This window comes from Lactuca saligna, chromosome 7 (genome assembly GCF_052625555.1).
Source record: "Lactuca saligna cultivar CGN05327 chromosome 7, ASM5262555v1, whole genome shotgun sequence".
Taxonomy (NCBI): Eukaryota; Viridiplantae; Streptophyta; class Magnoliopsida; order Asterales; family Asteraceae; genus Lactuca; species Lactuca saligna.
Window position 1 is genome coordinate 66,299,836 of NC_136423.1, and position 13,590 is coordinate 66,313,425.

The 13,590-nt window shown below is 35.3% G+C and overlaps 1 protein-coding gene across 4 annotated transcripts; it reads right to left on the reverse strand.

The window, feature by feature from the left end:
* Positions 1–1,396: 1,396 nt before the first annotated feature.
* On the reverse strand, positions 1,397–9,825 carry LOC145005125 (uncharacterized). Of its 4 annotated transcripts, none has more exons than XM_078964178.1 (13): positions 9,168–9,825; positions 8,045–8,291; positions 7,368–7,519; positions 6,901–6,945; positions 6,295–6,495; positions 5,903–6,074; positions 5,456–5,772; positions 5,282–5,384; positions 4,704–5,030; positions 3,785–4,110; positions 3,133–3,703; positions 2,992–3,057; positions 1,397–1,863 (listed from the first exon to the last, which is right to left on the reverse strand). In XM_078964178.1, exons 1-13 carry the CDS (start codon positions 9,663–9,665, stop codon positions 1,577–1,579), a joined length of 3,312 nt encoding a protein of 1,103 aa, XP_078820304.1. In that variant the 5' UTR covers positions 9,666–9,825; the 3' UTR covers positions 1,397–1,576. The 4 variants fall into 4 exon arrangements, with proteins under 4 accessions (XP_078820304.1, XP_078820303.1, XP_078820302.1 ...); XM_078964177.1 differs by having other exon boundaries at positions 1,397–1,887; XM_078964176.1 differs by having other exon boundaries at positions 1,397–1,908.
* Positions 9,826–13,590: the final 3,765 nt, after the last annotated feature.

Sequence of the window (13,590 nt, forward strand, 5' to 3'; positions counted from 1 at the left end):
CTATGGTTTGGTGTCATATTTGATCGTACCTCCCGTTTTCTTCAAAATGCTTGAAGAAGGTGTCATATTGGCTAATCGTCAAACCTAGAATAGGACTAGGACCCGTTCTAATGCATGTTGCTTTGGGTTTCGACTCATGTCGCTTTCGGTTTCCTGGCCACCACTCGAGATATCATATCATTTTGAAGCAACCTTCTCGAGAGTGCCCGTCTTTTCCACAAAAAATGCAATGTTCAGTGACATCACTAGGTTTGGTATCTTTTGGTCCTAGGTTTGGTATCTTTTGGTCCTGGCTTATCATGACTTTGGTTGAGATTTTCCTCACGTCGTCCATATATGTTGGTCTTGAAAATCATTGCCTCCGTCGTGGGTTTCTTATTGGCGGATATTGCTCTCTGTCGTTCTTCTTCTGGAACGAGGTGATAGGCATTCCCAAGGGCAGGGATCAGATTTTTGCCAATATCTGGGTTCTGATGATAGATAAATCATTATCAAGTCCCATGAGAAGCTCATAAAGTTTTTTTTTTTTTTTTTTTTTTTTGAGTTGGCTTAGGTTCTTTCCAATGTCACAGGTGCAGCCGCTACAAGTGCATCGGGGCATCGACGATGCCCCTGCATCTCGTCCCAGATGCCTCGAAACCTAGTGTAATATGGTGATACGGAAGATTCATTCTGATGAGTGGTAGTAAGTGCATGTTTCAACTCATGATACTTTCTTTTCCAAACCTTTCAAGTAGATCGAACCCTATCTATGAAGTCGTATTGGCGTACTTCACACTAACCATGATGTCATTTTCCATCGCCATTGTGAGCCATCCCTTTACCATAGCATCACATCGCATCCATATGAGAATCTTTACCAGGTTTCTTTTGAATCAAACCATCAATGAAGCCTACCTTGTTTTGGCAAAAAGAAAATTCATCATCTCTTGAGACCAATCTGCATAATTGTTGTCGATGAGGGCACCATTGACGTTCATCTGTTTTGGGTAATCTGCTGATGCATGGATGTAAAGTAGTGAGTTTGTATGTTTGAACAAAACCGTACTGATAAAATTTTCTCATCGAGTCCCCGGACGAGGTTTGAAAACGAAAAGAAGCATCTTTTTGCTTTTATTTCTTTTTATAAGAAAGTCAACTATTTTAATATGTAATGTTTTTGTTTGAATATAAATAAATAATTTTATTTTGTTTAAATATTGTTTGTGTTTGAACTTTTAAAGACTTATTTGTAAGGTCAAATTAAACAGCATATTTCGTAAATCAATATCTTCAAGGTTGTGTATATACAAACGGTTATATATAAAAAATACTTGGGAGTTACTATAGGTAATTCATATCCATAAGATACGTCTTAGTTGTTTTAGTGAAACAGTTTTAAATCACATCATCCAAATCACTAAAATACCAACCAAAATGGTGGATCCATTTAATAAAAGTGGTATTGTTTTGAAGTTTTAACAAAATGGCTATATATACCAACTGATATTCACATTTATACATTCCCATCAACAAACTATACCGTAGACTTAATGACTAAAGGAAGTTTTTACTACGTCCAATAATTCGAACCCAATTAGCACACCTCTCCGGGTTTAATTTCATCCATAATTTCCCTATAGTTCTCTTTTTCGTCACAAAAAATGGTGAGTGCAACTAGGTGCAACGGATCATCTTTGGGCCACCCAAGCTCATTCAACTTCTTTTCACAATCTTCAAATGTTGGTTTTGGAGGAGGTTCTGGTTTGTTGTTGATGTTATGGGCTATCATCTTCAAGACACTCAATATTTCTTCTTCAAAAACCGACATCCTCCTTTTAGTCTCTATTGCCACTACACTTGCAGGTTGTACTTTAGGCAATTCTGGTGGTACTTTAACTATCAGTTCTTTACCGGGTAAAGGCAGGACTAATAAAAAACAATACAAATTTCTTGTACACATCAAAAGGGTTAAACGCAAGGTGGTTTCATCAATTTGTTTATTTTTCATTTCTTCATATTAATTACAGCATGCATGTACCTTCTGTGAAAAATCTTTACTGAATTATATTTATAGCAATGCCAATGTCATCTAAAGACAACACAAACTTTCACTGCTCTAAGAATTGGGTAAAATTTCCAAAGTATAATGTGGTAATAAGAAAATAACTGAAAGTGCAAAGCTATAACTAGCTTTATGAAAGTACAATGGCTTAATAAGAGAAAAAACTGGAAGTACAATGCTGTCATAAAAAGAAATGAAAGGAAAATGTGCTATAATAAACAAATAAATAAAAGTCCTGTACGTTGCTATGTTTAGTGTCTTTCATAGAGTTGAATTTTTACATTTCAGGTAATCTTTTTCTACTCTCAGAAAATTAAGCCATGCATCTGATGGTGTAACTTATTCTCTGGATTGGCAAAAGAGCCATAATGGTAAAGCATGCCAATATGTTGATATTATCTTTTAAATTTTCATTGTGATTTATGATCAATGATGCCACTTATAGACCATGCCAGAAATTATGAACACATTGATACAGAGTAATGTAATTTCATATCTTTTTGTTTCCTAACTGTTATCTCATAATATATACTAAAAAATATACAAGCTCTCTAAGATGCAGCAAGCATACAGCTTTTTATCCTAAAATTCAGCTTCTATATCCTGATCTAGGAAAACAAAAATTAACATAAATTGACATTGAAAACATATATTCTGCAGATTTGATTTGTTCATAAAATCATAGCAAATATCTTTGACAGACTTTTTTTTTATTATTGTTTTCCAAAGATGTAGTTCAACTGTGTCTGTGTTGGTTATTACTATGCTAGTATGCTTACCAAATTGTAGCAATGTCATGCAGAAAGAAAGCAAATTTCACTGATAAAATAAATAAACTGATAAAGGTATAATGCTACATCTGAATAGATTTACAAAGTACAATGCCTTAATGAGAAAATTTTGAAAGTAAAACGATGTTATAGAAAGAATTCAAAGTAGAATGTTACCTGATGAGCTTCTAGCATTGTTGCAGTGACGCTTATTTTGATTTGATTCCTTGATACTTTGCATACCTACACACAAACAGGAACAAATCGATCACTCATGATGAAATCAAAATAATCAGATTTGGAGAAGCAAATAAGTACCACACAAAGATGAAGCAGCTGTAGATTGTGGGGTAGCAGCAGCTACAGTTTTAGATACCAAAAAGGAACTTGATGTTCCAGTAGTAGTAGGGTTTGCGAATTGAGTAACAGATCCAGTAGCATTTGTAGTAATAGATGAAGAAGATGTTACACCAAATGCAGGAGTAGCAGTTGTAGTACTAGTACTAGATGAAGGTGTTACACCAAATGCAGGGAGTGACAGAGTCTTAGTAGCAGTATTCATTGTAGTTGGTGATGATGATCCAAAGCAGCTTGTAGAAAAAGGCCAACTAACCTCAGTAGTCGTATTCCAAATCGAAGGTGAAGTTGAAGAAGCCCCAAAACACGGAAGCCCAGATGAAGAAAACTGTGAATCTTTTTGTTTGTTTTTAATAATAATGGATGAGGATGGCGATGCTAAAGACATGGTGTCCTTTTGGATGTTGGTCTCTGGTTTATGTTTGGCAAAACCCAGTCCCCAGCTTCTAATGCCCGTGGATCCAAAAAGTTGTGCACAAAGATCTGGAAATGGTAGGGGTGCATTCCTCAATGCTTCTATGCATTTATTTTTCTGTATGAAATAAATTAACAAATTTTAAACCAAAACAACAACAACAAAAAAGATACTTTAGCAAATCAATAAGGAACTTACCTTGATTTCAATCTCCCATTCCTTGTCTGTCAAATGAAACGTGTTGGTGGAAGGATCATATTTGTTTTTGTTTTTTAGTGATACCCAAGCTCTGTACTTGGTCTTGAGGCCATCAAAATAGTTTTTCATTTGTTTACTATCAACAGGAAAGTTATGTCTATCTTTAAGCATCTCCCCAACTTTCTTCCATGACATTGCTTTTAAACTACCATTTTCTTGGCCATTGATGGTGATCTCATGAATACATGAATCAAGAAATGTTTTAACTACATTTATGTTTTCCCAACTAACCCTAATTCGTTTTGGTTCCTCGATACTTTCCACACCTACACTCAAACAGATGAACATGAGCATAAACAAATCTTATGGTACCATTTACAAGATTAATAATGCCATCTTGTGCTTGTGGTTTGACCATAAATACAACCCATAAACAAAAATCAAACCCTTTACAAGACAGAGAACACCTACTAAATCCTAAAACAAATGTATGTCAATTTTGGTATTTATGGAAAGTTTACCATCATGGAACAAAAGGTACAAAAACTGAAGAAAACTTCTTCAATAATGCAAAGTTTACCATTATCAGTGATTAAAAGTTCACTTGGGACGAAATTGATAGTCTATTTTGCATTAATCTTTTTCTTCATATCAAATACGTTTAGTCAACTTACTTGGGTCAATCCCATAGCAAATGTTAAACTTACACTCTATTACTGCAAAATTAATTTTACTCCGCGAATGTAGCATACAGAAATTGCATTTTCACAATAACTAGGTTGTTGCCAATGGAGATAGAAACTTCTTGAATTTCAATCAATAAGTCCCATTTTATACTGTGATGAGCAATGAAGATGATAACCATAATCACTTATGGAGACGAGAAATGGTCAAATAAAGGAGGGACACAAACGGTTACCTGATTGGGTGGCAGTGACTTGGGGTTCCATCTCCATTACCTCCTCAACCACATTCGAATCACCAGTACAAACAGGCACCACGGGCCCCACGGCTTTAGTCTCTATTGACTCAAGTGCAGTTGCAAGTTGTACGTGAGGCAATTCTGGTGGTACCTCTACTGCCTTGAGTTCACTTGCAGGTTGTACTTGAGGCAACTCTGGTGGTACTTTAACCAAAGAGTTACACGCCATCCCTTCTTCCTGTGGTATTTCAGTAGCGGCTAACAGCGGTGATGTTTCGGATCCGGATGATGGTGGAATGAGAGGCACCGCTGCTTGAGGTTCACCTGAAAGATCACACATGAAAAACAATACAATTTTCGTTTACAAATCAAAATCTTATATATATATATATATATATATACTGTGCAAGAAATAATTAAAACAAAATCACATAAACATGTAAAACCAATAGCAATGATTGGAATATAATCTATTTTGCCAATAAAATGTTATAATTCTATTGTCTTACTACAAAATTAAATTTACTCCATGAATTAGGTCCCATTCTATATTGTGACGAAAAATGGACACAAACCTGATGGGCCGGTTTGAAAAAAGGTAGCACTGTCAAAAAGTTGTGCACAAAGATCCGGAAACCGTAAGGGAGCCTTTCTCAATGTTTCTATGCATTTGTTTTTCTGTGTGAAATAGTTTAACTTTAACACATTAGTAACAAAAAAATACTTTAGAAAATGTATATTAAATTTACCTTGATTTCAGTCTCCCATTCTTTGTCCGTCAAATTAAACGTGTTAGTGGACGGATCATAAATGTTGGGGGTTTTGTTTTTTAGTGATACCCATGCTGTGTACTTCCTCTTGAGACCATAAAAATAATTAATCATTTGTATATAATCAACAGAAAAGTTATGTCTATCTTTAAGCATCTCCCCAACTTTCTTCCATGACACTGCTTTTAAACCACCATTTTCCCAGCCATTGATGGTGATCTCGTGAATACAGGCATCAAGAAATGTTTTAACTATGTTTACATTCCATCGAACCATATTTTGTTTTGATTCCTTACCTACACACAAACAACATAAACAAATCAAGCCATTTGCAAAATTACCAATGCCAACTAGTAGTTTCAGTTCTTAGGTCCCATTATATATTGTGATGGAAACCACAAAAATATCCGAATAAATGACTGTTACCTGGTGGCAGCAATTGGTGAGTTGCAGGTTGTACTTGAGGCAACTCTGGTGGTACTTCTTTCTGTGGTTCCACTTTCACGGGTGTTTTAGTAGCGCTTGTGATTCCGACTTGCGGGTGAAAATTCCGCTTGTTGAGGACTGCTGGTCTATCTCGGTCCTTTACAGTCTTGATCTGGTAAACAAACAAAAAATGTATCCTTTTAAACTTAAACTTACACATGCATCACATAATTAAATAATAAACTAAAAGAAACAACCTTATATATCAGTCCACATTAACTCCATAATAAAATCAAAAAGAAACAGCCACCAAACCAAGTCTTATCCCCATCATGTGATGTCCATCAACACCCCCAAGTTGTAAAAAAGAGGGAAAGAAAAGAGTCTCTTGCCTGAATATGTAAAAGTTGTCCAGCAGTCTTAACTTGTGAGTGGGTCCCTTTTATTACAACTGCAATTTCCTTGTGTAAACCTTTTCTCTCCTGAACTGTAAGAATTGCACCACTCCTAAGACCAATATTTGCAATATTCATCCCTCCAATGCCAATGATATCTACCACTTTACGTATTGATATCGCTATCCTTTGAGTGACCTGCTCCAACACGATCAAAATTACAAACTTCTAATAAGAATCTTAACAACGTATACTGCAAATGCTTGAGTAATTACTGGAGTATATTCCTCAACTTTCATTTGGGTTAAATACAAGAAATACCAATATACTTTCATTGGTTTGTTTGATATAGCATCCTATTTTCATTTTTCTTCATATCACAGCATTTGAACTTTGAAAAATCTGCCCAGATAAAGCAATCTTATCCAAATTCAAAGTCTAATGTTCTAATAAGAAAAAGGTTTTCAAAGAAAAAGAACAAAATTTTGAAAGCATATGTTGCTATTTCCTGCATTTAACCCTGTTCTTTTCATACTTCCAAGAAAGTGAAATACACAAAACTACCTTCCTACATTTTTGAAAGTTAGGATTAGGACAACTCACCTGAGTCAGCACTTGATGTTTTTCTAATGTGGATGTGGCATTGTGCTGTATAAGGCAGCAAAATATTAGTCACATAACCTTATGATATGGTGTTACAGTAGAGTGTCAAATGAAAGAAAATGTACTTTCATTGATTTTTTTTATAGTACCATTCTACTTTGATTTCTTCTAAACTTCTTATTATAATATTGTAGTTAAAAAATTTGCCCAATTATAAGAGTGTCATCCAAATACAAAGCAACTTCCGCTGCTGTAATCAGGTAGATATTTCTAAGTTCTAACAATAATGTTTGAATGAGAAAGAAAAAGATTGAAAGCGTGATGCTATAATTGGGTATATTTTTCATAGTACAATGTCTTATTGTGAAAATTTTGGTGAAGTGTTAATAATAAACAAATGAATGAAAGTAGGTTGCTATTTCTTGCATTCAGCCCTCAAATAAAATGATGAAATGAGAATAACATACGGTAGCTATAAAGAGAGGAGAGATGCTATGATCAACCAAAAGCATGTGCAGGTGTTTGAGAACAGCTTCTAAAGCTTGCAGAACCTTGAGACCTTCTCCCTTTAAATCGACAACTCTATCAGCTGAGTTGGTGGATAATGTTGATATTTCATCTGGCAGAAAAAAAGTAATGTGGAAATAATAAGTATTTGAAAGTTGAAACCAATACAAAAATAAAAAGAAAACAGATTCTTGACGACAAAGGGTGAGTGAGTTGAGAAGCAACCACAAAAAATCATAGATATCAAAATGTCTCTAAAAAGTTGAAGCATATATATCGAATCTGATATGGAGCTAAATAGCAATGTACTTTCATTAATTTGTTTATTATGGAGCTAAATGCAAAAACCGTTAATGAACTTCCATTTATTTGTTTTATTATAGCATCCTACTTTCATTACTTAAAAAAAATCTTATTAAGGGATTGCACTCTGCTTAAAGCATTCTACTTTGAAAAATCTAGCAAATTATATATAGCAGTGAAAAATTCTTTATACTCGGATGACATTGCTCTAACTAGGTAGAATTCACAAAGTGCAATGTTTTAAATTTATCAGCTATAATACACAATTAATGCAAAGTATGTTGCTATTTCCTGAATTTATGAATAATCATTCGATTTAGAAAAGAATTTATACCACTAGGTAGGATACGAACAGAACAACCTATGTTCTGTTGTATTGTATTGACTGAGGATCCTTGATTCCCAATCAGACTCGTGGCTTGCATTGATGTTAACAGTAGTCGAATTGAGGAAAATGGAATGGATGCTACACCATCACTCTCATTTTCTGGAAATCCATTAACACATTTGAATACTCTTATCACAGCATCCATTGCAGGCGACAAGGGTGCCTCTATTTCTTCCTTGCCAGATATTTCTACCTAAAAACATTACAACAATAGTAAATTTGTCACATTAAATGGTTAAGAAGTACGTTGCATGAATTGGTAAAATAATAAACATATCTTGCATTGATTAAAGGGGAAACTAATTGGCAGAAAATGAAGTAATGGAATAAAGTAATAAACATCAATTGGTAACTACTTTCAAGTATTGATAAGAAACCATAGTTAAACTATACTCCAAAACAAGTAATAAGCCTAATGCACTTACCAAAACCATACAAAAGAAAAAAGACTAGAGGTCAAACTTCACTGAACCATAATAGAATTTAGGCAAAATTCGATGTCCTCAACAAACTAACACCAAAAAGCATAAATTGCCATGATACAATTCTTGCATGCGATTTTACAGAAATGCTGATACATCAACAATATGAACAAGGCTATATGGTATCTTTTTTAAAAGAATGAAGATAAAAAAGGACGATGTCAGCTTGGTTGCTATTTTTCTAAGTACCTAGTCCTCTACTTTCAAAAACTGTTAAACTCAAGTCATCTAGAAACGTGTTTATGTGACCTTTTCAGCTTGTGATTGTGCTCATGGGTTGACATGTATGGGTGCACAATCAGTCAATTTTGGTCGAATGCAAGTTATTATGAACATGGAACATCACTTAATTTGAAGCAATGGAAATCTAAGATTGGGTTATTACATGATCTCCGTTCATGTTTGTCGTTGATTTTGTTCATGTATGACGGATACCATTAAGGCTAAATCCATGGTCAATAAACATGTTACTAAATTACCATATGAACAAGGTACGGAGAAAAAGTATGAAAAAACCACAATGACCTGAATCGAAAATACTTTATCCAAAACAAAAAGAAGCAGAAATCTCAAAAGGAACAACTTACAATGCGATCAGGATGCCAAACAGGTCCTTCCAATACAATAATGTGAGCTTTAGTCTCTTCGCACATCTTCTTGATGAGATTTCCATTCCGTCCAGTTATACTCTTAGCTTTAAGCGCGGGCACTATAACACGAAACAGGCAATCTTCCTTCTTAGGAACTGTCGTTTCCGCAGCCGGAGCTGGGCGATCAGCTGTTGGTTTCACCTCCTTCTCCGGGGCCACTTCCACGGCGGTGGCGGGAATCTCGGTTTCAGGGGATCCGGCTGCGGTTCCGTTCCCTGAATGTATCTTAGAAGCCATTGGTGAATGTACCTTCTCATGTATCGTCGTAGCCGGAGCAAAACCCGTACATGTTGAATGATCAGCTACTGGCTCCGCCTCCTTCTTTGGCGCCGCTTGCGCTTCCACCGTCTGCTCTGTTTCTACAGCGGCAGTGGCCGGAAGCTCAATTTCGACAGCAGTTCCGTTCGATGAATGTACCTTAGAATACATTAACATATGATGTGTGAATTAGGGTTTTACAATATAAGAGGGTTTAACGACCCGATAAACCACCGTGCACATCAATTATCCTTTTCCTTTTACAGGAATCTGCATATTCCGCACCTCGCACACATCCCCTCGCCAACCGCCTAAATCACTTTTCTTTCTCGGTAATCAAAATTCGATTTTAATATTCTATTTCAGTTAATTAATCATGCTTATGAGCTTAATACAAGGCAAATGGAGTAACCTATCCACTTTGGTGAACTATTGAAAAAAATAATTTGTATAGTTTTTTTTTTTTTCAAAATAACTATTTTTGCGGAATGGAGTCTATTTCAAAATAAGTTGTTGGTTGGCTTATCAAAGACCGTCTGGAATATACATCCGGACTAAAACAGCTTATTCCGAAGTTCAATTTTGAAAATCACTTTTCGGATTATATCCCGACACATTTTGGATCTCCATTTACAAACACATTCCGACTCATTCTGGGCACTAACACTAATACACATTTCAGACTTAAGATATGAAACATGATCATAGAGACATCGTTGTTTTACAGGTAAGTTCTTTGTTCTTACACTTTTAGTAGTTTGATTTAAACATTTGTATACTTAGTAAGTTAGTCTGGGATATGAAGAGCGTCTCTGAAATGCATAGAATACGTTCCGGAGTCGCATTACATGCTAACCTTACATTAGGAACAACACAAAAACTAGTTTAATTATGTGTGTTAGGGTATTATATGTCCTAAATTAGTAATTCGAAACAAAAAACAATCGTTCCGCAATGTGATGATCCTGTTCGGAACACAAAGAACAGCCTGGAATGCGAAGAACATGTCTAGAATGTTCTTTGATTTCTTTACGGAATACGATTTTAACTTGTTTTGTATTTGCAGCACGATAAGATTTTTGTTTGTATCATTTACACTTTCTTGCAAACCCCAAACTCGGTTTTCGATATTCGTGAAAAACTTGAAGGAAGACTGATATGTAAGACTATGTTACAGAATTCATATTTTGGGAAGTGGTTAAATATTCATGCGGTAGATGGAGATCCTTTACTTTTACATTATATGTTTTGCCACGAATTTATCACAAACCCTCAAAGTAAAGTAGAGGAAATGGTTTTTAAGATTGGGATTATGACATGTCTTTCATGAAAAAGAATTTTGTCTTCTAACCGGCTTCCACTTTTGGGACTATTTTCTTGCCTCCGTTTTCAGAGTCACCTTCCAATCCCTTGTATTTCCTATGGTTTCGAGGAATGTCTTCATGAAATTAGATGATGTGGTTAATGTGTTTAAACATTAGCTTAATAAGTTATCAGACAAGGATACAGGATACAGTCCATGTATGTCTTTTATATCTATTAAAGAAGGCTTTCAATGGGCGGTTGTCTTGTCAGCCTGTCATAGAGGAGTATTTTGTTTTGCTATCCAACCTTAATGAATTCAACAAATATCATATCGCTAATCTATAATTAAATTATCATTATTAATATTTCTTAAAAAATTAATTTGTAAAAAAAAAAATTATGTCATAGATAGCTATCATAACGTCCGAGTCACTAGGTATTTCCCTTCGATTTATTTAAGTGTTTAATACATTGTGATATTGAGAAAAGGGCGTACGTTGGGCGTACATAGTGTACACATGGTGTACATGATTGAGGCGCGAAGCGGGGGGAAGCGTTGCGTACGTTGGGCGTAACTTGTCCATTTGCAAACCCAAAATTTTAGGGTTTGCACCCTATATAAAGACATTAACTCCGTCCCAAAACTCATTCCCTCAACCTCCATTGTCCCTAAAGAGTATAAATCTAACCCTAAACCTCTTGCATGCTTTATGAGATAATTTGCTGCGTTTTTGGGTGATTTTGGTGGTTTTAAATAAGAAGAAGTTAGAAGAAGGAGAAAGAATGTGAAAGGGGCTTGTAGATCCAGGAGTTTGGCATCTTTTTTGACTCATTTGAGGTATCAAGCTTCAAACTTGACCATTGCATGCTTAGTTGTAGTTTTGGTGTGCTTTATGCGGCATTCTTACTCCGTGGTTGAGATTTCTTGTGTTATGGTAGTTTCAGTCCATAAGAGTTGTCCTTTTGAGTTCTTGGAAGCATTCATAACCATAAAAATCAGACCTTGATGGTTAAGCCACAACCATGCAAGTGTTAGATGGTCACAAAGTGTGTTTAAGGACTTAAATCATGTCTTGACCCCCATCCATTCATGCAGAGACGTAAAGTTTGTAACTTTATGGTTTAGGATGTCTTAAAGGACTTGGATCTATGTTTTGGACATTAGGACTTAATGGATTAAGTCACAAAGGAGCTCTAAGGAAATTGGTCAGTACGTTGGGCGTACCCCTGTTACGCTACGCGTACTGGGTCAATCTCCCTGAAGTGGTCAAGACCAGCGTACGTGCGATGTACGCCGCACGTACGCATGCAGCATGGTCAAATGGGTATTTGGGCCTTAGGATGTTGGGCCTGAAAATAGTTAGGCCTCACGAACCACTGTGGGGTAAGGCTTCTAGGCCTAGATAATGAAAAAAAATAGTGCGTTACCGGTCATAAGGGTAAAATGTGAACAATTTTAATAGTTCAATGTCAAATAGATAATGAAAAAAAGTTTAGTGATTAAATGTGAACAAAGTCGAAAGTCAGTTACCATTTCTGTTGGAATAGTGTCTAAGGCTGCAACTATATTAAGCAAGTATTTGACCCGATTGAGCATGGTCCTTTTGGGTTGCCTTCACCATAGCAACTTGATAGGATGATTTACAATGAGAGTTGAAATATTATAAGGAATAATATTATTATTATTTGATTAATATAAGTCATAAATTAATTAGGAATTAATTTGGTGACTTAAAGAGATTAATTAAATAGAAGGACTTAAACTGTCAAATGTGTGATAGTTATACTTTAGGCTGTAATCAATTATGGATAATGTGGTGGACGATTTTATGGCTTAGGATAGACCTAAAATCGTCCAAGGGATTATCATAAAGGGATTAGGATTGCTTTGGGCTTAAGTTATCCAATTAGGATTTAAGGGTGAAACCCTAGGAGCATTACAAGTATAAATAGACCCTTGGGGTCATGGAAATCGACACACCTTGTTCCTAAGGAAACCCTGGCCAATTTCTAAGTCCTCTCCTCACTCTCTCAAATCATCCTCTTGCTAGTTGGTGTTTGTAAGCCATTAGAGGAGTGACAATTGTGACTCTAAAGCTCCAAGAACAAGAAGATCAAGCAAGTGATTCAAGGTAAACTTATAACTCTGGTTTATTTTTGTTATTATGCTAGAATATCCATTATAAGTCTTGGATTCATGCATGTTCAATTAGAGAAACCTAGATCCAAGCATTATGGTTTGTATGTGCACATAGGAATGTTCATATGGCTAAAACCCATCAGTGGTATCAGAGCCTAGATTGGTTTCTATTGAATTGATGCATCGGTTACTTGTTTGATGCTTGCAAAATTCAATTTTGTGTTCCTGCCTAATGAACTCGGCGAGTTCCATAGTGGACTCGGCGAGTAGGCCTCAACTCGGCGAGTCCATTGTGGTACTCGGCGAGTTCGAGCGTCAGAAAGAGCTAATTTCGGGATTTCTTGTTGTTTATCCTTTTGAAACTTACCTTAATCATATTAGGTCAATATAAATCCGATTTTTTGATATATTTGAGTATATCCTTGACCTAATTGAAGATATTTATCAATTGATTAAATATTAGTTTCCTTATGTGATAATTTACTAATTATTTTAATTAAATTGGTAAATTATTTTGCAAAAAATAATTAAATAAATCAAATATGGATAATTATGTGATCAAATGTTAATTTAAATTATTTGTTGTTTGATCCTCTATGTTTTGAAAAGTTTAAAACCTACCCTCAAGTTTTGAAATTTATGTTTTGTAATTAAAAG

Excerpts from the sequence above, each read along its gene's own strand:
- LOC145005125 (XM_078964176.1), bottom strand. The coding sequence starts at position 9,665 with ATGTTAATGTATTCTAAGGTACATTCATCGAACGGAACTGCTGTCGAA. Across the intron at positions 3,704-3,784 it reads AATGGGAGATTGAAATCAAG|AAAAATAAATGCATAGAAGC; the intron begins GTAAGTTCCTTA and ends TATTTCATACAG. Across the intron at positions 1,909-2,991 it reads CAATGCTAGAAGCTCATCAG|TCCTGCCTTTACCCGGTAAA; the intron begins GTAACATTCTAC and ends GTTTTTTATTAG.